Source organism: Candoia aspera, chromosome 1, assembly GCF_035149785.1.
Source record: "Candoia aspera isolate rCanAsp1 chromosome 1, rCanAsp1.hap2, whole genome shotgun sequence".
Lineage (NCBI taxonomy): Eukaryota > Metazoa > Chordata > Lepidosauria > Squamata > Boidae > Candoia > Candoia aspera.
The window spans coordinates 13,870,909-13,896,870 of NC_086153.1; the positions used below are offsets into that span (position 1 = coordinate 13,870,909).

The 25,962-nt window shown below is 41.2% G+C and overlaps 1 protein-coding gene across 2 annotated transcripts in view; it reads right to left on the bottom strand.

Moving 5' to 3' along the window:
* The window catches only part of CLIP2 (CAP-Gly domain containing linker protein 2), an 83,668-nt gene that overhangs the window by 37,708 nt on the left and 19,998 nt on the right, over positions 1–25,962 (bottom strand). For both annotated transcript variants that reach the window (XM_063297617.1, XM_063297608.1), the window contains exons 2-4: positions 19,390–19,611; positions 10,410–10,954; positions 947–1,071 (exon numbers count right to left, since the gene is read on the bottom strand). In XM_063297617.1, coding sequence (XP_063153687.1) covers positions 947–1,071; positions 10,410–10,954; positions 19,390–19,507 — 788 coding nt within the window. In that variant the 5' untranslated portion in view covers positions 19,508–19,611. The remainder of the gene's footprint in view (positions 1–946; positions 1,072–10,409; positions 10,955–19,389; positions 19,612–25,962) is intronic.

Below are 25,962 nucleotides of genomic sequence, written 5' to 3' on the forward strand. Positions count from 1 at the left end.
ATTGTGGGAAATGAAAACAGAAGAACTACAGATGTACTTGGGCCAGGGAAAATGCTGTGTTTTGAAGCCAGAACAAGCCAACACGATCTGGAGATCTACCAATCTATTTCATTAGAACCAAAGACTGGAAGACTTTGGTTGTCCCATGTTTCAGGCTAAACAAAACAGGGCAAGGATGGTATATGTCATTCCCTCTCTCCCTTATCCAACTCCTAGCACAGCATATTTCACCATCCTGCCTGTCCACCCATCTTCCAAGTGTCCTTAGCTTCCTTCCCACTCCCCACAAGCTTCTACCCAGAATAGCATGTTTTGCTTTGGTTACAGACCACCCCAAAACACTTATTGTGTGCATAGGACAGGTAATGCATGCAATCTTTTGCACTATTCTAAGAACATTTCAATTCTCAATTATTTCAAATTATGGGAAGGCAGGATGCATTTCAGCACCACTAAGGGATCTCCCTGGATACTGCAGTCCCACCACCTGCTCAAAGATGCTGCATATTGCATCCCTGGCATGTGTTCATCCATGCTCAGACAGCATCGTGGTGAGGAAAATTAAGTCCGACAGGAAGAGATTTAGGGCATTTGGCATGTCAGTCCTTGAGAACAGATGCAGGTGGGGAGATATAATAAGACACTCCAGGATGCTGTAAAGAAAGCCATGCATCTTCTGTCCCTCAGAGTTCTGGACACAAAATAATGGGTTAAGTTTTAGAAGGAAGTCTGGCTGAGTATTAGGGAAAACTTTGATACAGCAACCTGCAAGTGATTTGACTGCCCACTGCCCAGAGAGAAGGAGGGGTCTTATTTGCTGATGATTTCAAGCAGAGGCTGGACAGACACTTTTCAGGGATGCTTTAATTTGGATTCATGCACTGAGCAGAGGGTTGGGCTTGTAGCCTAAATTACTCCAAATGAGCCCACGATTCTGTGCAAGTACCTTGTTCCAGCAACAGCTCCATCATTCTTTCCCAAAGGTTCATCCAACTCCACGCCACACCATTCCCCTTTGGCGAAATCCGTCTCCCCTACATAGCGCACCACACCGGTTTTTGTTCCGCCAACCTGTTAAATCATTTGATGGAAAGAACTTTTTAAAATATATGTAGATATTAAAAAATCACCCATAAGCAATACCCCCATTAAAGTCTGGGTAGGGCTGCAGGAGGGCAATTAATAGCATTACAAGGTTACAAACAGTCATCTTTCAGTTCCAAAAAACAGAACATGAGGCCAATATGAGTGTGAATGCCTTTTGCCATAAAGCAAGAGAAAGACAAATAAAATCTTTGCAGGATCTAATTGTAAGAGTGCAAACTTCCAAGTGACACAGACCTGCTATCAGACAGAGTACAAAGAGAACAAATCGTATTCAAAATCCATTGTAGAGTAATATTTTTACTAGTCAAACTGAATGTTCACAAAAAATATGCACTCTTTCAAGTCGCCAAAAACTCTTCATCAGGAAATTATATTCAGCTACTTGGAGAAAGCAAACACTCCAATATTATGTTACGTCATTCCTGAGAACATAAGAATAGCTCTGTTGGATCAGCCCAGAGTCCACCCTGATCCAGCACTCTGTTTCTTACAGTGGGAAACCAGAAGTCCCTGAGGGGCACAAGCAAGCGTCAGAGACATTTCTTTTCCTACCACTAGGCATGCTGCCCCCAACCTGGAGGCAGCTTGGAGTCTTCAACTTTGATAGACTTGTTCTCCATGAATTGATCCATTTCCCTTTTAAAGCCATCCAAATTAGTGGGCATCACGTCTTGGAATACTGAACATCCCAATTCCCTTCTCTTCTATCTTACGACCCACTGCTGTGTTTGCGCAATATGTTTAACCAGATCAGTTAAATAATTATTACCTGCATTAAGTTAGTTTTCTTTGTTCCCTTTCGGTGGCTTAGTTTGATATGCAAATCAAGCCTCTTTGGTTAGTTTATTGTTCAACGTATTGTGCAAATCAAGAAAAAGTGGTAACCTAATTAAGTGTGTAAGACAAACACAGTCAATGCTAGTGTCTGATCTCATCTTCCATTTACATCTTAACCATCTAAAGCAGAATGTAAATTAGGATAAGGTGTCACTTCTTCATTCTATGCGGAGTTGTTCCCATTCCTGGCGTTGAAGGAACATAGAATCATGGAATTCCAAGGTTCATCTAATCCAGTGTTTCACAACCTCAGCAACTTTGAGATGTGTAGACTCCAACTCCCAGAATTCCCCAACATACACAAATTTTGAGGGTCGGCTTATCCACGGGTGGTGCACTTTTCATGGTATTTTGGTTAAAAATTCAAGGGTCGGTTTATCTGTGGATGGTCTTATACATGAGTAATAAAAAAGTTGTCTGCTTCTGAACTATACTACCTAACAGCAGCTCTCCAGGAATTCAGATCTACTTTAGGGTACTTTTAAAAATCCTACCAATAGCAAGATTCTTCCAGAGTCATCTTTAATCAGATTTATGGAAATGGAATTGGATAAGGTTACAGAAATTCCAACCACTCGGATGACTTTCACTTTAGAACCCAATTTATCAAGCATTGTAGAATTAGGTTAAAAGTTTCAATATTTCATTAATTAAAGTAACTGAATATATTATATTGTCCTGAAAACTGCAGATTGCTGTTGAAATCCATTTAATATATGGATTAACAGCAGTAATCAATACAGTATAAATCTTGAAATAAAACTAAGGTAAAGGTAAAGGTTTCCCTTGACGTAAAGTCCAGTCGAGTCCGACTCTAGGGGGCGGTGCTCATCTCCGTTTCTAAGCCGTTAGAGCCGGCGTTGTCCGTAGACCCGTCCGTGGTCATGTGGCCGGCATGACGACTCGGAACGCCGTTACCTTCCCGCCGAAGCGGTACCTATTGATCTACTCACATTTGCATGTTTTCGAACTGCTAGGTGAGCAGGAGCTGGGACTAGCAACAGGAGCTCACCCCGCCGCGCGGTTTCGAACCGCCGACCTTCCGATCGACAGCTCAGCGGTTTAACCCGCAGCACCACCGCGTCCCTTGAAATAAAACTAAAAACTACAGTAAATTCTATCCAAGCACTTGAAAATCTATTCTCATCTAGCATATCTACAGAGTTAGAATATTAATACTTTATGTTAAGAGAAAGCAAATTTTGGGTGTGCCACAGCCCATTTATAGAATTATAGTCCAAAAATGGTCCCAATATGAATTCTGTATCAGTTTAGTTTTGAAATACCAACTTATTTTAGACATCAAGGCAAGTCTCTTGTCTCATTATTCATCAAATTTTGCAGTCTATACAATCTGTTATCTCTCCGCTGAGTGAATAGACTATAACAAAGATATGTGAGTAACTAGGGCTGGGATATTCTCCACTTTTGATTATTCTTATTTATTTGATTCCTGATATACTGTAGTATCTAGCCAGCTTTGGCTGATCTCAGAAACCTAAACAGGGCCAGACTTGGTTAATGTTGGATGGGACACCACCAGGAAATCTTAGGGCTATACAGGTAGTCCTCAAGTTACGATGGCATTTGGGACCAGGATTGCTGTTGCTAAGAGATGCAGTGATAAAGCATGATGTCATGTGACCACATCGCTTAGCAATGCCAATCCCAGCAGCCATCATAAACCCAGGACATGTGGGAAGAGGTGGGAATCTCAGGTAAGGAGTGCAGGGTGTGTGCAGGGGATGGGGAATGCCACGGGCAGGTGCTAGAGCGCATAGGCAGGCCAATGGAAGCCTTGGGCAGGTTAGTGGAGACCAGAGGAGGGCCAGCAGAGGCAACGGGAGATGCTGCAGGTGGGTGTGCGCTATGGAGTGTGGGCAGGCAGGTGGTACTATGCACTAAGAGGTCCCTGGGATCTCATACTCCCTAATGGGCTCCTTGGGAGAAAAAGCAGTGGGAATGACTTACTGGGGTGACTTGTGACCTTCCCTGCTGGCTTCCCCTTTGACTTTGCTTGTGGGAAGCTGGCAGAGAAGGTCACAAATGGCGATCATATGAGGCAGTTCACCGCAATGTTGTAATCGTGAGCCAGGCACCTGAGCACCAGCATCGTGATCATGTGACTGCAGGGACGCTGCAATGGCTGGAACTTCAAGGACCGGTCATAAGTCTTTTTTTTCAGCACCGCCCAACCTTGAACGGTTGCTGAACAAATGGATGTAAGCCGAGGACTACCTGTAGTTCCAAATGCCCTAGGCTTAAGCACTTAAGAACAATGCTTCAGCCCTTTTCTTGCTCTGTAGTAACTCCAGATTTCAAACCCACATGAAATATGACCCATCTGTCTCAAACAATAAATGAAAAGCAAACCTTTTAAACAAAAGCAAAAAATGAAATGTTTGTTCTGAACACAGGCTGATGCAGACTTTAGAACCTGGGTCCTCCTCCGCTCCTTCCACCCCCCAGTACACCCCAGTGAAAGACCAGAGTTAAGTCTTGTATCTCTCCAGCAACAAGAAAATAATATCTTTGAGAGCCAGGAGAGAGCAAAAGCTTAAATTATCCCGTCTCATCGCTGCGAGGCTGTCACTGCTCTGAGACCACCCACACTCAGTGGAGTGCAGTGAAAAGTAATCCTTCTGGTTTTTATTCCAGAACTCATAATGGCCATATGAAAGCAATAACCTGTGTAGAACTATAAGGAGACAAAGGTGGATACTGAAAGATGCACCCTGCATTGCCTGGCATTTTACCATCAGTTTCACCCACTGATGTGCTTTAGGGAGCCAGTTCATTGGAATTTCATTTCTAGAGACCCCTCACAGAAGGAGCTGAGCTCTAAAAGTGACTCAGAACTCAATGAAACACGAAGTGTGGCTCACACCCTGCTCTATGACCCAAGTTGGTTCCTTGGTTTTAGCTTTGCATGTTCTACGAACCCAGACACTGTGGTTTATAAGCTACAGTTTAAAGGTTAGCATGTTGTATGATCCCAGGCATCCATGGTTTATTCTTGGTTATGCAAACCATGGCTGAGTAGCCTGGGTGAATTCAGCAATTGTAGATCATCCTGGGTTACAAAGGATGCCCAGTGTATGGCATCATTGTTCCAACTAATGGCTTTGAAACAAAATACAAAACATCAACTCACAATATTGCCCATGCAGAATAGCTGTAATGCTAACAGCCCCATCTGCTAGAGAAAGCCAAGCTTTGAACTCAGGCAACCCCAAAGCAATTATGATCTTATTTCCTTAATGGAAAAAAAAATCTCCATGCATGTAAAAAAAAGAAAAGAAAAGAAAATAGAAGAAGGAAGGAAGTTGCAGATAAGACTTTTTAAGAAGTATGAAAAAGTAAAAGTAAAAAGGCTGGAAACTGCTTTCTGTAACTTTAAGTCATACAGGAATTTCTACGCACACTACTTCCACGCACAAAAAGTTTAATAAACAAGATACCCAGGCTTGCATTCACAATTATTAATTACACTGAATTTTGGATGGGTTTCCTTCTTGTTGGGAATTCCTTCACAATTCCCACTTCCAAGAGCATGGCTCTGCACACCCCAACAGCTGGCTGCTTTCTCCTTATTGCATGTAAATGGAGTAGGCAGTATTTTATCTATGTAAACGTCAGCATTCATATCTAAAGATTAGCAACAGAACAGATGTTAAAATTTAAGAAGTATATTCTTTGAAAATCAAAAGTACACAGAGATATAAATCAAGAAGAGGATTAAGATGGGATCCTTTTTCAAGGCTGCCCAGAGAGCCAGGCCACCCCACCCTATTCGTCCCCAGCAGGAAGACTGGAAGACAGAGACATGTGGCTTAAATTACGGCTGTCAAGAGTCAGTCATAACATCTATACTTCCTCTGCAATTTTCAAATTGTACCACAGTTCTCAAGAAAGTTATTTTGCTTGCCTGTTTTACACTTACTGAGGCTTTCCTCAGCCTCTTGGTGACATCAAAATAGCTTCTTAGGATCGATTCAGATTCCGATCCCTTCGTACGTTGAATCTTTCATCTCAGAATACAATATTTGAATTACATGTCTATTGTTCTGCACTGTTTCAAACAGAACAGAAAATTCCCTTGAGAAATTTGTAAGCAGGCAATGATATATTTTCCCTGTTTATCCTCAACTCCATTTTCTAAATATTACTGCTGTGATATATGGAGGTTCTATGCAGCTATTTCAAGCAATATGAGAGCCTTCCGTGAGAGAGAAGCTCAGGGTAAGTGGAATTAAAGGAGGGCACCCGGCTAGGTGAGACTTACACTTTCCACGCTTTTTGGAAGCTTTAGCTGTTTCTTTATTAATGTAATAATATTATTATTACATTAATAAAGGTAAGGCAGACCCCCATTCTCCCAGCCTTCCAGAAGGGGGTTAAGACCTGGTTGTGCCACCTTGCTTGGGGTGGGAGGGGGGATAGCCAATCATGGGGGTGGTTGGCACCTTGATGGGGCCAACAATAAGATCATTACTCACCATCTTGAATTTCATATTTTGTACTATTATATTTATATTTATACTGTATTATTTTAGTGATATGTTATTTTTATTTTTAATTGTCTGTAAACCGCCCAGAGTCATCGTAATATGAGATGGGCGGTAGAGAAATATGAGAAATAAATAAATGTATTTTGAAATTAACTCTCTTAACACTCCCTGATTAGAAATGAAAAAGTTAGCTAAGTTTAAACAGCTGAGGACCAAAAGAACTCCAAAACAGAGAACAGAAAACTAGAACTGGGTTCAAAACCAAACGGGTAAATAATCCATAAGAGGAATGCCTACATTTCTTAGGGTGGCCTATACTATATCAAGAAAGAGGGAGAAAGGGAGAGAATGAGGGCAATCCAGGAGTGGACTGTGAATGAGTGATTGAGATCTTTGCTGTTCTCCCTTCTGAGAGTCTTAGGACCAGATCTGCCCAGGACAGCCTTCACACAACAAATGCCTTTATGTCAAGGACTGTCCTCTGACACAGGAGAGAAAACTACTATATGTATTTGCAAATGAGTATACACCCCCCAAAATTGGTTTGGCTTATCCATGGATGGGCTTATCTACAAGTAGATACCGTAATACTTTTAGAAAGTTCCCATATATCCTGTATAGACTTGCAGATAAGCCCATCCGCTAAGAAGCAGACCCTCAAATTTTTAATCAAAATACCATGAAAACTGCAGGTCGGCTTACCTGCGGGTGGCACATTTTTCATGGTATTTTGGTTCAAAGTTCAAGGGCCTGCTTATCCATGGATGGGCTTATCCACAAGTCTATACAGGCTATACTTCTGCAGAGTGAAGATTAGGCAGAAAGTCAATCTGGATCTATAGGTTGATCTCTGTGTTAACTGCACTATATAAGCAAGGGCTACTTAACAACCATCGAAGTAGCAGAAGGATGTTGCAGCACCAGCCATAAATCCAGGGAAGGCAATGCAATTCCGAGATGCCTACAAATATCTTCCTTGATATTGCCTGGCTCCTTGCTCTACCTGACTTCATTCTTCTTTTACATTCATTTCATCCTAATGTCTGCAGTGTCAACATAGACCAACCCTATCTGGAGGCTCACACCACATATTTATTTCTCTTGGCAACAGCAAAAACAAAGCAAAAAACCCCCCTTGAAATCAAGATTATGGTTTAATGTATGCAACTCAATGTAGCTCATCAGCCTGCTTGTGTTGCCTAATAAACCCTGGTTTGTCCAAACAGCATAAGCCATCATCTCCTTTGTGAAAAGAAGAGCAAAAATGGTTTCTGCTAGGTTTTTTAAGCCTGTTGCTTAACACAACATATAAGGGAGGCACATTTCTTTATTTTTTGCATCTTGTTTATCTTTTATTTTTGAGTTGACCAAAATATATACTTAAAAAGGCAGGATAAAAATCTAATAATAATAATAATAATAATAATAATAATAATAATAATAATAATAATAATAATAATAATATATAAACATGGACTTATTACAATCAAGTTCGTCTCTGCCTGATTTATTCTGCTACTGAATGAGCCAAAAGCACACCCAGCATCAGACAGAAATTTGCTGAGCTCTACAGCTCAAACACCCCAGTATTGCTCCATTGTCAAAGGAACAACTGTTTTTTCCCCTGCAGGAAGAACAATGACCGGCACAGAGGTCTGCCAGACTCGTCCTAATCAGCATGAAGGCGGCTGCTTAAACAAGCAGCCGGGGTCATCTTCTCTGCAGTATCATTTGGGCCTCTTTTGATTGTCCAGGCATGGCCCTCCGAGCTACGCAACCCAGCTTCCAATTTCATAGATCAAAAAGTGGATTTTTCTCTCTCATGGCTGGAGAAAATGCTGTGGTGAGTTTGGGACATGCCATTGAAAGAGATAGCGGAGTCATGCCTCGCAAGAGCCTACTCCGTAAACACGCAAAGATACCTGGCACCTTCAGCTCACCTAGCGTTACCCTTTCCAACTTTGCTCCTTAAGATCTTTTTCATAGGTTTTGGTGCTAAACCTGAGATCTTGCCCGTAAACAACTAAAAACCATCCTCACTGGTCTGTGGTAATGTTTCTGAGTACCACTTCTCCACCAAATGGGCAAGTCTTCCTGCATAGTTCATTGGCCTCCCTGAGGTTCTTCCTGGCTGAAGTAAGACACAGAATCTTGCTCATGGTTGGACCTGATGGCAGAGGTCCTATCTATCATCAAAAAGCATCCAGAAAGTTAGGGAGTCACTGCCAAAAATATCCAAATGTGCATATGAATAACATTTGCATACCCTAACTTACAGATACAGATCCTCACTTAGAAAGCCTCCTTCTCATTTATATCAGCAGGGCAAACTTTTAGTGGATGGGAGGTGGCCTCCAAGGACTCTCAGGGGCACGAATGTTGCTGCCATGGCATCACTGCAGTGGGAGAGGCAACATTTTCAGTCTAGTGTTTGAGCAGGTTGGGGGAGACAAGGGGCAAAATAGGTGGCCTGTTTAAAAACACTCCAAGTTTCTTCTGTCAAGGTAAAAAGTTTGGATCTGCCCACCTGAGAATGTTCTCTTGATCATGGCTCATTGGTTGCCATCCTTGATTTAAAGCAAAATACAGATCTCACTATACAATAGTGATGAAGACAAAGATCAGCGCACCTGTTGCTCAATCTGCTGCTGGGGTGATCACTGTTGATGGGAACCCTTACATTAAAAAACAAACAAACATTAAAACTGGACTTGAACTAAGCAGAAGAGAAACCTGATGGTTTGTGTGTGTTTTGGACTTCAACCTCTGTCAGCATGGCCAATGGCAAATAGGATCAATTCACACACTAAACTCAAGTTAATAAAACACAATGGTTGTGTTCACATAACCCAGGGTTCCCCAAAGAAGTCAATACTGACCCCCAAGAGTCGATGGGTCTATCCAAGGTTGATGTTATTATTATTGTTCTTGTTGTTGTTGTTCATAGCACTAACTATGGGGGTAGATGAACAATCTGAAACTTCATGCAGGGGTCAATGAGCTAAGACCCCTGACATATCCCAAAGAAATAAATATATGAACTAATTAACAAGAGGACCTGATCAATGCAATACAGTATGCTCCTAATAAATTCCACTGATTTCCATCTCTGTATACAAAGCATCCTTTCTCACACACAGAGATTTACAAGCACACAGATGCACGTGTTCTCTCCTCCCTTCTTGCAGCTCAGCCATAAAAAAAAAAGGATTAAAATGGGATGACAGGCAGGGGCAGCTGCACAGGGAAGGGAAGACCAAAGGGCAAAACAGAGAGGAACCCACCCCCCACTTAGGTATTATCGAAAAGGGTTAAAATTCTCTACAGAAGTCGCAAGGATGGACCGCTAATGAATTTCCAAAAATATTTGTACCTCCCTCCATACTATTTGTTATCATTCTGTATATTTTACCCAGTGTTTTAATGCTCATATTTATCACATTCTGTTTCACCTTACTATTTTATCATAAAATGTTTTGAGGTTTTTTTTTTAATGGGAAGCAGCACAGACACATTTTAAAGAAAGAAAGAAATAACTTTCAACAGCATAGTGTAAGCCGCTCAGAGTCACTTGTGAGATGGGCAGCTATAGAAATCAATCAATCAATCAATCAAATAAATAAATATTCTCAGTGAATGTAAGACAGCATATCTCACCACCAATTCACAAGTAATTATTTGGGGGAGAATGGAACAGAGTTCATTTTTATGCCCCTGAAGTAAATCCCTTCTTTATACACGTTGGATCACTATTCATACTATTTTTAACATACCCAACTGTCTTTTCAAGGGTGAGGGGTTTTGCCTTTCTTTCTCCTATTGCCATCAGTGAATTTTCAAAGCAAAATGGGAATGACAGACAAAAAATCCTGAATAATTTTTCCCATTTAAAAAATTAAGCCCTCAGAACTTCCCAAAATATCACTCATTCAACGAACACTATAAGGAACTCACAAGGACACGATCCCCAAGTCTGAAGTCTTTGTCCCCCTTTTTCACCGATCCGCTGTCTGAGAGGTTGGATCCAGATTCATTTCCAGTCTTCATGGTGTTGTTGAGGATGCTCTCCCGCAGAGGAATGACGCGAGTGGAGAGAGGTGGGGTGGAGGTCCCAGAGTGCAAGGACAAGTTCTGAGCTGTCAGAGACTCCACAGAATGGGCATCACTTCCTGAACCCTCCGTTGTGGGTTGGCGGGTCAACTTGGAAGGCCTTGTGAAGATCCCCTGGAGTGGCTGGCATTCAAAGTAACGCACTCCGCCTACAGAACCATCATTCTTCCCAACTGGGTCATCTAGAACAACTCCTGCCCACTGTCCAGGGGCAAACTGGGTCTCTCCCAAATACTGGATTATGCCTGGCTTCACTCCGTTCACCCAAACACGTTCACCCATCACGAAGTCCCCCAGGAAATCATCGCCCACCTCAGCAATTTTTGACCCTGTCAGCTTCTCAGAGGCACCTGTGGAAGATGTGGAACCCTGTTTGTGGAGAGGTGATCCTGTAAGAAGAATCAAAGAATGGAGAAAGAAAGTCTGTCAGAACAGCAAACAAAGTCTTCACCCAGGCAAGACCCTGGACTTTGAACATACCTGGATTTTCTCTAATACAAGCAGCAGAAGGGAAACAAATAATTCTTCCCAAGAACTAAAGGCTAATTGCAAAAAGATCTTTGCTTATATACACTAATCCCTGCTGGTAATTTCATGGCCAGATGCTGGAAGAATTGTTGGGGATCCCATGTAGGAGAATGAACAAGAAGGTCCCTTTACTGAAGTGGATAAACACGTTATCATAAGTCAATTAGTTTAATTACTTTGCTTCAATGGACCCTCTGGAGAAATTAAGCACAGCTTGAAGCATCTGGTTGGCCATCTGAGAAAAAGATTGCTAGACTAGATAAGTCTACAGTTTCGTAAGTACAGCTCCTCTTATATTCTAACAGATCCCTGGTCAAATTGGTTGGACCTTTTGGAAATTAGCTTAGCAATGTCTGAATAGACCCACCCCTGTTCTATCATCTGCTAAGGGAAGCTCCTTTAGATGAACTGGAAGTTCAGAATAACATTTGGGTCTTAGCATCCAGATGCTGAATTGTGTGCATTTGATCTCTGAGCAGGTTCACAGAATCTGCACAGACAGTCCTGTTTTCAGAAAAGAAGACTGTTCATTTCAGAGTCTTCTGAACATTGAAGGAACTTTGTGCTTCATTGCTAACTTCCAGCAAACCCATATAGTTTTCTCCAATTCTGCAAAGGAGCTTAAAGGAGTCTGACATGTCCCTTATCTAAAATCTGCCAACAAAGGTGTCTGGAGAGTAACAGCAAAGTGTGTTACGCTCCAATTGGTACCAACTGTCTTTAATGAAGTTTCAGTTCATCAAGTATCAGAGAAGTGATTTAAAAGCACAGCTGCCCCTTTAAGTTTCAGTTTGCAGCTGGCAGCATGTGGTCAGAAAACACTTTGCAATCTGAAAAGATGAGAGGCTACGGCAGCCTGAATGCAGTTTGACTGTTCACTCTTCAGTTTCCCACTGGTTGCAGAATTTGATACTTAATCTAGTTACAGGCCTGTGCCAAGACAGCCAGCTGTCAGGAGGAGCAGAAATGTAAGAATGCTGCCCTGTTTCCATGGTTATCTGGTAAAAGGAGGGGAAAAACACACATGGAGAGAAGCACAACAAACATTAAGGTTTTTTTCCTCAAACATTTCCAGACGGGGCTCATGGAAAACCAAAGGGTGTGTGAGCCCTCTGAGGATGGAACTCCACTTCATTTATAGACACCCATTCTGCAAATAGTAGAGCTTTCCAGATTATCTCTGAATGCTCAGAGTTGTAATCCCACCACATCTGAGGACACCAGGTTGAGGAAGGTTGGTAAGAGGGTTGGACATCTGATCTCCAGTATTAATGATAATCATGATGGTGATGATGGTGATGATGAAGTCATTTCTCCAGACAGCATAAAGCAGCATAACTGGTTGCCCATTACACTGTACTTTCAAAACAATCCTATGAGTTAGGCAAAGCTAGGAGTGAGAGAGAAAGAGAGAAGAGAGACTGGCCCAACATCTTGTAGGGAGATTGAAGGTTGATTGGGAATCTAGCTAGAAGCAGCAGCTAGAAGAGCCCTTGCAAATTGGCATTGCATTTGGCCAGACGGACAAATAACCTAAGCTATATTACAATGTACCTTCTTGGGTTGCTATAATTGATTGCATCTAAAATGTCCTTAATAAAAATCAAAATTAGTATGGGGTTGGTGCAGCTATCCTCCAAGGAAAGATTATGGCCACAACATTTGGTGCTTTTTAGCTTACAGCAGAGGTAGGCAAGAGGAAGAGAGATGGGAGGGCATAAAATCATGAACTGGGCGCTTGGGTCTCGAACCGCCGAATTTGCAACCTTCCAGTTGACAAGCCTGGCATCTTAACCACTGAGCCACCATGCCCCTTTCAGGGCAAAACCTTTCGGGAAAGACTGATCACTTGAAAAGGACATCATGTTTGGTAAAGTCAAGGGCCAGCGGAAAAGAGGAAGACCTTCAATGCAATGGATAGATACAATTACTGCAACACTGGATGCAAACACTGGAACAGTCAGGCATATGGCGCAAGACCGAACAGCATTTCGTTCTGTTACACATAGGGTTGCCATGAGTTGTAAACGACTCAATGGCAACTAACAACAACAACACATAAGACTGATGCTGCAATTTAGTATTAAACGACTTTACATGTTCAAAGAAGAGCGTCAGGAATCCAAAACGTCCACTAAAGGGCTACTTAGTAATAGAACCAGTATCTCTTTTTCTGGTGGACTACTTTTTAAAATTAAACACCCACAAGCCAAGTAGAAATGCATGTGTGCAGGCACATGCATGTAAGAAGCTGAGGAAACGTCTAGCCAGCAGGTACATTATCAGCTCCTGCCTCACAGCAGGCAGCTTTGCGACAAGGATAACCAGAGGGTTATTAAACAGAAGTACATTAATGAGCTAGAAGGAAACCGCAAATACAAAGGAGGGGTGGAGATAAAGGAGGGCATAGTCTATCAACTGAAAGCTCACCCAGTCACCCTGAAGAATAAAATGCATGCTTTGAAATGTCTTTGCCCATCCATTAAGCTCTCTCTGTGGGACCAGCCTCCCAGCTTACAGCTGCATTCTTCAGATGTTGAGTGTTTGGCTACGGAGCACAGTAAACTGTCAAGATCTTCTACTGCAGGTACTACCAACGATAGCATGAGTTGTACCTATTTGTAATCTTTTGTGGGGTTGGAGGGCAATGTTGAACTTAGAGCTGCTTTCTCCACCATGAGACCATGCAGGTTTATGGGATTACAAACCTACATAATGCCCCCCACCAATATACCTGGACAAAGTTAGCATATGTTTATGGGGAGGGGCAAGGGGGGAAGATAGAAGCTATCAGGACAGAACAGACAGCGTCTATACCTACAAAGATCAGGATCATGCAGGCAATGGTTTTCCCTGTGGCCCTTTACAGAAATAAAAATTGGACTCTGAACAAGCAGGATAGAAAGATTATCGACGTTTTTGAACGTTGGTGTTGGAGAAGATTCCCGAGAATACCATGGATAGTCAAGAAGACAACAAATAGATTATTGAACAAATCAATCCAGAGTTCTTACTTGAAGCACAAATGACCAGGGTCAAATTAACGTATTTTGGACACATTATGTGAAAACCTAGCTCTCTTGTGGGGGTGGGGGGAGAAGGGTGGAAGGAAAGACAAGAGGATGTTGAGCTGAGATGGATGGACTCAGTTGCAGTGGCAACGGGAGAACTGAAGGAACAGGCTGGGGAGAGATCATCCTGGAAACGTTTTCAATGAGGTCACTAAGAGTTGACACCACTTTGACGGCACATAATTACTAATTCAACAAGCGCCAAAGTGCTTTGTGTCAAGTCCATGGTTTCTAGAGTCAGTTATTGGCAGTAACTCTGGGAAGACAGAGCAAATTAACAGCTTAGCAAACCATTGGACCAAATGCTGCCACTACATTTTCCCTTTGTTTTATACACTAAACCAGTGTTTTTCACCTTGGCTGCTTTAAGCTGTGTGGACTTCAACTCCCAGAATTCCCCAGCCAGCATGGCTGGCTAGGGAATTCTGGGTGTTGAAGTCCACACAGCTTAAAGCAGTCAAGGTTGAGAAGCACTGCACTAAATCAAGCAATCCTGAGATTGGATATTCAGACCACTTTGAGTGGGCCTTAATACTCTATGCATCAAGAGACATGGCTAAGACCAGGGAATCTATGGAACCTTCCTCAACCCAAACCAACGCTCGCCATATCCTCTTTTAGACCTTTCCAATACTGGTGTTTCCCAGCGTTTCCCAACTTTTACCACTCACTATCTAAGCTAAGGCAATGAATGGTGTGAACACTGCTGAGCCCTAGAGATTGAAACTGACACCTGGCTTCTTCCTATTTTTGTCTCAAGATACAGACTAGTCCATTTCATCATCATTACTGCGGGACTGAACTCACACTAAGCTACAACATGATTTGTTTGGTTTTGGGTTAGCGTGTTGTTTGAATCCAGCCACCATAGTTCATAAACTATGGTTTATGGCATTGCATGCAATGCTTTCTGGACGGAGAGGCCCACTTGATCTTTGAGCGGAGTGTTTGAGGTCATACTCTGAAAAGTCATGGGGAAGGCTAAGAAAAGCTAAATTTGATTTAACTTTATTTACATTCTTACTTAATTAAAATTAAATATAGTATATATGATTATTTTCTATTCATGTTTAATAGTTCTCTGCTGTAATCTCAGAAATTACAGGTTGGAAATAAAGTTTGGAGTTTCCCAGAGTCCAAAAGGCTTTGGGGGGCATAGGCAGCCCTAGAGTCTCAGACTGTGCACATGTTGTGTGAATTCAGCTAACTAAAGCTTAGTAAACTAACCTGGTTAAACACATTATGGCGGCTTTTCTCAACTTTCTGACCCTGGAGGAACCCTTGAAATATTTTTCAGGCCTTGGGGAACCCCTGCACATTCAGGCCCAAATATAGGCCAGAAGTTACAAAATTATTATATTCGTTTCATGGGTAGGCCTGTATATGTGTATTCACAATGTTCTTAAACTGAAAATAAAGAATGAAACTTAGCTCTTTAATGTGAAGTTGCCCGAATTTGAAATAATTTTTTAAATAAATCGAGATCTCCCAAGGAACCCCTAGTGACCTCTCACAGAACCGCAGGGTGCCACAGAACCCTGGGTGAGAAACCCTGCACTATGGTATAATTCAATACATGGCCCTGTCTCTGAGTCTGTGGCAAATCCACGGCTCCTCTCCCTCTTGCTAAAAGATTTTTTATTAAACAAAGAACATGGACAGATACAACCAGACCAAAATCTACATGAATCTACAACTTGGGCTATGACTCAGTCTTATGCCAAATATATATTGCAGGAATCATCCAGAAGATTCTAATGAGGTTATTCTGGTTACTGACTGGACTCTGCTCAGTGTCCTTTCAAGCAGCTGGCAAAGGAGCCTAACTAAGCTGTGAAGTCCCACAGAGTCCCATTAAGAGGCATTGGGAAGACTTTTTCAGGGTTTCCCCCCTGCAGCCCCCCAGCCAGGTGCAGCCCATTTTTGTACTCAATCTTGCTGGCTTCTCCTCTTCATAAAACGTGTTCCCATTCTGTTCAGTTTTTAGACAGTTATCCTGCTAATGGAGAAGCAAAGAGACCCAAGACCTTTTACATTTCTTTCCAACATTCAGTTGGGCTGGAAAGAATAAAAAGAGCTGCAAAAATACCCAGCAGATTGGCTGATGATCTGGGGACGCAAAACAAACTAGAGAGGAACCAACAGCTGGCAGGCACCCATTTAGACCAAGGCAAAGTAGCCAATAAAAATCAGTATTTCTTTTTTAAAAACACCAGATACTGTAAAGAGCCACTGTACGTTATACTCAATAAAGGAATGAATTGTTCATGAATCAGTTCACACTCTGAGAATCAACAGTTTCCATTGTACCGAGCGTCTACTGGAAGGCAATTCTGGGGCTGGGTGGGTGGAAAGAAAGCTCTCCTTAATTCAAAAATCCCAGTATGTAAAAAAAGGTCTACATTTAATGAGAAAAATATATACAGTAATCCCCCCTTTCTCTCTCTCTCTCTCTCCTACAACCTAGATGAAACATTGCTTCAGAACATGCAAATTCCTGTTCATGTTGTTGCATTTTAAAATACCCAATTTTACAGAGTGACCCTCATCTCCAGAACCAACAGAAGGAGGCTATAATCGCCAGCGAATTTCCCTCTGCTGGAAAAGATGGGCAGTTGGATTGTCCACCTAGGGGCCCTCATGCACCTTAAAAAAACACTCCACAAATATTTATTTTGTATATTTATAAAGAATTTCACAGCGTGACTTTGTGGTATGAATCTAATCAGCAGGAGATTAGCGTAAATCAGCAGGAGATTAGCGTAAAGAGTCATTACTTCACCTTTAAAGTCTAAGGAAGGCTTAATGAAACTACTCGCCATAGTTTCCTGGAAAAAATTTAGAGATCTCTATGAGAGGCAACAAAAAAAAGGGGGGGGTACTAGAAGACCAAGGCAGTGCTCAGGTACTCACCTCTGTAGTAGGAGAAGCTTCAACTGGTTCCATCAACATGAGAACCAGTTATCTAGTAGGGTAGTAGATTGCTGAGAACCAGTTTAGTGTAGTGGTTAATGGCATCAAGCTAGAAACCAGGAGATGTGAGTTTTAGTCCTGCCTTAGGCATCAAGCCAGCTGGGTGACCTTGGGCCAGTCCCTCTCTCTCAACCTTAGGAAGAAGGCAAGGGCAAACCAATTCTGAAAATCTCGCCAAGAAAACTGCAGGGACTCACACAGCAGTTGCCAGGAGTCAAGACTGACTTGAAGGGACCAAAAAAATTAAGATTGCTAGGGAAAAGGAGATGATCCCACTGGGGAAACCCCTTCCCTCATACAATGTTACTCCCTGCCAGTCCATCAAACATCTCCCTGGGGGGCAATTGTCCTGTACTGCAGACTGCACAGGCAGCTGCTACGGCCATATGTGGCCACAGACTAACCCCCCTCCCCACCGCTTATGGTGAAGCAAATTAGCTACATCAAGGGATATGACATTTTCTCCCCTTCTCTCATCCAGGAATTATAATTAGGTAACGACTCCTTGATCAAAAAAATCTAACCAGGCTCAAATTATCCTATTTCGGACACATGATGTGAAGACCTAGCTCTCTGGAGAAGATTCTGATGCTGGGAAAGGTGGAATGAAGGAGAAGAAGAGGACGACCAGCACCAAGGTGGATGGACTCAATTACAGGGGCAATGGGTGCAATGCTGGAAGACCTGGGAACCAGGCTAAGCACTGATCCTCTTGGAGAAAATCTATTTATGTAGTTGCTAAGACACTGACTTAATGGCACATCAATCAATCAATCAATCAATCAATCAATCAATCAATCAATCACTTATTGAGGTCTGTGAGGTTCTTAAGGCTTTTGGGGTTGCCTTTGGCCTTCAGGTTGCCTCATGATGTTCACAGTTAAGGGATATCTCTTGGCTTGTCATTCCACGGAAATGAAGCCCCTGTGAGGAAGTCTGAGAAAAAAAAACACGGCTGTTCCAGCACATTTCCTCTCTCCAACTGTGCATTTAAAAATGTCAAACTTGCAAAAATTAGAAGCTACCTCCTGGGCAAGGGAAGATTAGCTATGCAGGGTAATTTTGGCCACTGCAAAGGGGTTTTTTTGGGGGGTGGGGAAGGTGGTTTAGAAAGAGAAAAGCTGCTTGTCTCCGTAAAGCGATTCTATAAGAGACACTTCAAACCTTCTTATAAGATACTTCCAAATCCCTGGTTTTCCTTGTACCAGGGAAGGCATTTTGATCAGGAAATAGTTGTACTCAACATCCTAACAAACAGGCAGTGAAACTCCTTGCTCTAGGTTTATATTTGCCCTAAAAGTGACCCACAAATATTTATTGATGGCCACCCATCTCATCTAAGCAACTCTGGGTGGCTTCTGTATGGCTGCAAGATGGCAGAATTTTGATAGCAAGTGAGAGGCTCACAGGTGGGCGTGGAAGGAATGGGTAACAGTGGCACTGGCACCTATCCTAGACAAACATCTCTACCCATTTGCTATATTCCTGCATTACCTGAGGAAAAAGCATTTTTAACGTTATAAAAAAATCCCAAAACAGAAACTAACAGAAAGCTGTGATCCTAGGCATGCATCTTCGAAAATTAATTCTGTCAAAATCAGTCCAACTTATTTAGAGTCCTGTAATTATTTGATAGGAGTATTCAAAATGAAATATACTATTAATTCTCTTTCATAACATGAGATGATGCTTGTCCTTCCCCAGCGAAATGCCCTTTGTTCTTTCGGGGCTTCCCATCTCCCAGGCCATGTATTTTGGGGGAGGGGAGCCATGCAGCCATTTGTCATCTACAAGTCTTCTCCCAGAGTCATTGGTTATCTCCTCGAGATGCTATAAAACATTCACCCCAAAGCCATGGAAGTCTTTTTTTCTAAAAAAAAAAAAACTTCTCATTTTTTTCTATCAAAGTAATACACAGAAGAAAAAAATACAAAGCAACACTACTAACACTATAAATTGACCTCAGAATTAATAGCCATGATTAAAAAAAACTAAAAGAAAAAAGAAAGGCCTGGGAAATTATGTCATAAACAGGTCAACCCCCCAAACTGACAAAAACTACCACAATACAATAGACCAGAGAGTCTTTTCTTGGAAGTGGGAGAGGAGGGCTGTCAAGTTCCATTTTTTTGAAATTAATAATGGGACTATAAAGACCAGATTTCTTTTTCATGCCTTATTATCCTAGTCCACTGAAAACTTTGAGCAAGTCCAGAGAGCTTCGGTTTTCTTGACCATACATTACTGCTCACCTTCCTTTGTGGCATTGATGGTTGTGGATGTAGTTGCTGCTGTCCCACCAGGACGTCCCACCGGGCTGGCATGCTTCCCAGTCCTCCCAGGAATTTTAAGTCCACTTGGCTTCAGCATCTTTGCACTTCAAGGTACGAGATTCCTTTGGTCCGGCGATTGGTTGCCAAGCGCCACAGGTTCAAGCATCTAAGTGACACGCCCCTTCATCTACCTTTAGAGACCTGAAGAGATTGACCAACATCCAAACAGAAAATACATATTTATGTAAGTAAGCTGTACACAGCAAAAAAAAAAAAAAGCAAACAAAAACACTTCACTTATAAACTCCTGCTTGAGACTGGGTTGAATTATTTGTCCCCGGCTAGAAACTGAATTAAGAGTATATAAACAGTGGAGGATTGGCTCATTCCATAACAACCAACCATAGGTTAGCTACCAGTCCTGGATGACACCTTGCTTATTTGATCCTTAGCAATGAAGAGACAAATGTTTCTTAGAGTTAGGAATTTATTCATTCCCATTATGCTCTTTTTGTAAGCAGACGTTCCAAAATACATCAATCCCCAGTTGGATCTCCCCTGGAACTTTAAAGCTTGGAAATAGAACACCCTCAATAAAATTAAGTTCTCAAAGAAGCAAGCCCTTTTTGAAATTTACTTGGTTTATCATTTGATCTGGTCTGTCCAGCTTTCTGCACAAACATCTGTCACTAGCTGGGAATCCTACCAGGAGTCTTTCTCATGACAAGTCAGCCTATATTGAAATCTTTGACTCATGCCTTAATTACTTCCTGTCTCAGCTACTGCAGTCCCTGCCTTTGTGACATGATGAAATACTTCAGTAACTCCCAATTTTTCTTCTGACTGTATGACAGATCTTTATTGCAACATTTCCTAAGATTTGTATAAAGCCATAATCTCTATTTTTCTTGCCTTTTTTTCATGCATAGAACCCCAAGGCTTCTTGGTCCTGATCAACTTTCTTTTTCTGTCTGTCTGTCTGTCTGTCTGTCTATCTATCATGCACTGTATATACTGTGTATACACACACACAGTATATATATATAATTTTTATTAAAGATTTTTTAAAGGAAGATAAAAACTAATACAAACTAATATAAAGTAAGAAAAAACAGAAAGAAATCAAAGAGAAAGCTAAATGTGCAAGAAAGGGAAAAGAAATAAAAGAAAAATAGAAAAGAAAGAAAAAAGATACAAAGAAGTAGCTTCCGATCTTCTTTACAGCAGTTATAAGTACAATTATAAATTTACCTCTTACTCTACGATATAACTCTCTTCTTTCTATAATCATCAAAACCATAAATCATAAGATTTTTTTTTCTGTTTTATGCAAGAAGTCCATAAGGGGTTTCCAGTCAGCAATAGATATTGTCTTTTCTCTGATCAAAGAATTAAATTTAGCCATCTCAGCAACTTCCATCATCTTCACCAACCATTCCTCCATTATGGGTAATTCTGAATCTTTCCATCTTTGTGCATACAATAATCTTGCTATAGTTATCATATACAAAATAGTTTTTCCAACTGTTTGCCCATCAATCCCAAAAGAAAAACCTCTGGTCTCAATTGCATATTAATCTTTAAAATCCTCTGAATCTGCGTATTTGAATCCACATTTTTCTAGCTTTTTTACATGCCCACAAAACGTGATAAAATGTCCCTTCTTGTTGTTCACATTTCCAACATAAATTTGAAGTGTCTTTATACATTCTAGACAATTTCTCTGGTGACATATACCAACGGTACATCATTTTATAAAAATTCTCTTTTAAAATTATAACATAGAGTAAATTTCAGTCCTTTCAGCCACATATTTCCCAACTGTTGGCCCTCATTAAATTTCTATGGAGATTTCCGTGCTACAAACAGCTCTTTTTTAAACAGATTAGAAACCAAATGAAAACACCTCATAAATATAAAAGTCTTTACATCCTGCAGATAAAGACACGTGCCTTTCACAACCTGCTTGTTTGGTAATCTATAAATCTGGATGAAAAAGTGACATGGAACCAAGTATTTTAGCATTTTCACTAGAAATCACACAACGTACATGTTGAAAGGCCCAAGTATGCTACTATTCCCACTAATTCACCCATTACTTTCCAGGACATAGATGTCCCAGCAAAGAGTCCTTTAAAGCTTCATTCCACAAACTGACCCAGGAGTCAGGAGAATAGTGTCCACAGATCCCAAGTTTAAATAAATAGTAAGTAAGTAAATAAATAAATAAATAAATAAATAAATGTTAAAATCTTGCAACATGAGTTCAAAAACTCTTGAGATGTAATTATCTTGTGAGACTGCGAAATATCATAGTTGTAATAGTAGAAGAAAAAGCACTCATATTATTGTGTTAAATCACTCAATGATTCCACGGTTTCCAGAATGTGAATGGAAAGGTGCCACTCTCTGAGGTTCACAACCAAATTTGTACATTTTTCTGCATTTATACATCAAATACAAATCTTACATTTAACAGTAGTTATTCAGTTTAAAATGGTGCTTGCTATCTCTCCTTCCTCCACCCCTTTCTGGTTGTATTTCTGCTCCATCTGTGAATGGTTAGAGCAGTGTTTCTCAACTTTGGGAACTTGAAGATGTGTGGACTTCAATTCCCAGAATACCCTAGCCAGCAAGGGGTTGGCTGGGGTATTCTGGGAGTTGAAGTCCACACATCTTGGCCACATCTGAAAGTGGCCAAGGTGGAGAAACACTGGGTTAGAGGTTCTGCCACACTGCCCTTTCTGCTCAGAGACTGGATAATCTGAGCGTGCCACAGCCATGTCAGAAGCCAAAGCAGCATATCAGTTTAGTTACCAATGCCAATATTTTCTCCAATGACAATGAGTATATATCTCTGTCAGGAAGAAGATTCGGCTAAGACTCAACAAACATACTGGCTACTTGTCGGTCTGATGTTCAGGAGCACCTCTTCTGCTCTGAAACCAGCATAACCGCTAAGAGAAGATCAAACATTTTGGTCTTAGGACCCCTTTACATTCTTAACAATGATGGAGGACCCCGAAGAGCTTTTGTTTATGCGGGTTATATCTATCGATATTTACTGTGTTAGAAATTAAAACTGAGAAAATTTAAAATATTTATTTGACTTTGCAGACCCCTTGAAATGGTCTTGGGGAATCCCAGGGGTTCCCAGACCGCACTTTCAGAATTGCTGCTCTAATACCTAAAAAAATGGGGGTCGTTAAGCGAGGACTACCTGTAAATAGTTGGAAAGCAGTAAAACGGCTTGGTGGTTTTTGAAAATTCCCTAAGCACTTAAGCTGATCTTGGCTGATCTAGAAAACTAAGCAGAATCCGATCTGTTAAGTCCTTGGATGGAAGACCACCAGCAAATTTCATGGCTGCCCTGGCCCTTTGGAACAGCCTCTCCCCTGAGATTCAGAGGACCCCACTCAATTAGCCTTCCAGAGGGTTATGAAGACGTAGCTCTCCACCCATGCATTAGGCTAGGATGGAAGTGAGCCCAGCTAATGTAAAGTCAGTGGGATGTTGTGGTGCAGTGGTAGGAGGAGGATGTCTTTTGTGGGAATTTGTGGGTTTATATTTAAATATGTTTTTATGGACTGTTGCTATGAACCTAGGATTATCATGGCTGGCCACATAAGTTTTCTAAACAAATAAAGAAATAAACAATAGGCTAAATTGCTGCAAAACAATTGCAGCAGCAGGTGATGGCAAACTGTTTCTATGCTGTTGCCAAGAAAACTACACAGATGCATCCATTAAGTCACCAAAAGTCCAGCTCAACTCAACAGACACTTTACTTGAAGGTGGTGGCCACAGAGAAGGACTTCCACCCCCAAGTCCTATACAAACAACAGAGCTTAGCATGACATCAGTGAAGAACCTCCCCCCTCCCTCCAGATAAAAATTCAGGTAAGAGTAGGTCTGCTAGATCAAACTCAAAAGGTATCTAATCCAACAATCAACTTTTCTGGAAAGCTCACAGTCATTTATCCATTCATGTTGTTGTTCCCCAGTAACTCTTCTCAAAAGCCAAATACAGCTTAATCCACCATTGATTTTGTCTAATCTAGATCCTGCAAATTTCAGGGACTGCAGTTGTGGGCGGGGGTGGACCAGAGTGAGTGAGTGAATGAATGAGGCCATCGCACTTAGTGCATGGGGTGGTTTTTCTCTTTAAACTCTTTTTTCTCTGAAACTCTTTAAGTTTATTTTAGAACTTACCCTTCAGTTTGTGCAAATTTCCTGTTTCAAAATGGTATGAAACCATCTCATGGTTTCATCAACCATCAACAAAATTTAGCACTGTGGTTAAATATTGTTCCAAGGGTCATGCAAAGGGCTCCAGGGACTATATACAACCCTGAGACTATAAGTTGTCCAAACATGTCTAATTCTGAAGGGGCTCACTTAAAAAGAGGAAAAGCCTTGCAGATTATGCAATTCTTGATATAGACAAGACAGGTGCCGTTTTGAGGGGAACCAAGGACCAAACCTGGCGTTTGAATTTATTTATTTATGAGATGTATCCATCACCCCACTCTAATTAGACTCTAGGTGATTCACAACATATTTAACAACAACAACAACAATATAACAATATATAGTAACACTAAATCTAAACTCTATCAAGAGTGTCGCTGAGAAATATGTGAGACCAGGACAAAACCTAAATTTGATTTAACTTAATTTGCATTTGATCAACATTAAATTATTTAAATACAGTTATTGCTCCCTGTGTACTTTTTCATCTCACTTTTCTGCCAGGTTAAAAATTACAGCTGGACTACAATTTCCAGAAGGGCTCTGGGAATCACAATCATATGCCGTTCTGTATCTGTATAGATACTAATTAAGAACTAATTAGTACAATTGAAATACTAGTACAATATAGCTCATAAATGTCCAGTCTGCTGGCAAGGTGTTAACAGTTGTTGACGAGGCATCAGCTTCCTTCTAGTAGGTCTAAAAGCCAGACAATTCAAGGGCTGTGATTCAAATAAGGGATTGTCTTCTGTGCAGATGGATTCTTGGGTATCCCATTTAAAGAAGGGATAGCTATGTTCATCTCCTGAAACGGGGATCTGACAAGTTAACCATGAATCCTAAGTGCAAATAACACTGCCTGAATGCAAGGCCAGCCTGATTTGCAGACACTCATATGTACATCCCTTGGACCCCATTTTTAAAACTAAAATTTCAAGTTAAAATAGCCAAATTTCTTAGGACCCCTGCGTTCTCTTATCAGATCTCAAAAATCTTAGCCGTACATATTATCATCATTTCTTATTTTTGACTCATTGGCATTATGCAAAATCCCACAATAGCGCCTGCCACGTGGAAAGGTTGCTGACCTGAGCCATGCCTCCCACCAGTAACAGCTCATCCGCACGAATCATAGAGCTTTATCCTTAAAAAGGAAACGGGCAGCTTAAGGAAGCGATTAACACGGGAGCACTCCTCCTTCCATGAAATGTTATCACCAGACCACCGCCAACTGAAATTTGGGTCTGGCTTGGGGAAACAAACAGAGCAACAGTCAGTTTCCTTTGCAAAGTTCTGCTTGCTTTGGGGAGGAAATCTGAAGAGAGCTTGTATGCTTACCTAATGGGGAAGTTCAAATGCACTGGGGTATTACCACCCAACATCTCCAGAACCCCAAGAGAAATGCCCTCCAGGCACTTGCTGTTTCTCTCCCTGGTGTCTGCGCTCTCCAGCATGCATCCGCTATGTGAAATCAGTTGCCGGAATCAACCGATTGCAGCTCCATTGGGATGCCTGCAAGAGCAATGGGGTTTTTTTTTTCGGCTCTCTCCTTTTATAAACAGGAAATGGGGATGCAAAAAAAAAAAAAAAAGTGATGTCAAAGTAACAGCAACAGGACTTTGGGAACTTAAGCATTTGTACAGGCACGTCAAGGGAGAAATTCTAGTTTTTCCTTCCAAACACTTTAAAAAGAATGTTTAAAGCCAGAACAAGAAATGCACTGTAAGAAAGAGAGACTATAGACTGTACGGACAATTTGAAAAATGGGTTGAACTTGTATTACTGTTACAGATTGCTCAGAGCAATTAACAAATTCACTATCTGCCTCTTTAATACGGGCTTCTAGATTTTTTTCCGTTTAAACATGAATGGAGAACTCCTCCTTTGCCAATGACTCAGTGCTGAATTGGGCAGGTCTGGACAGGCTGAAACCTTTCTTTAAAAAGTCCTTGATTTTTCTGTTGTTTTTCTATTTGTAAGCCTTGTGGAATCTAATCTTTTTTCACAATTTTTAAAAATGTTATCACTTGTTATAAAAAGCAGAACTCTTTTAAATTGCTTTTCTCTAGCCCTTGCTCCAGGAAGCAAATAAATAAAGCAAGCAAACAAGAATATAAAAAAATTACACACTCAGCAGAACTAAGACATTGGGAAGAGGGTCAGGGACCCGTTTAGATGGAACAGAAAGGTTTCTAAATACCAGAAATAACTTAGTATATTTTAAATTAGGAACCCCTCTCCAACATGGGGTACAGGCTCAGAGTTTAACATTATTTAACTGCATCACAATAGATAAGT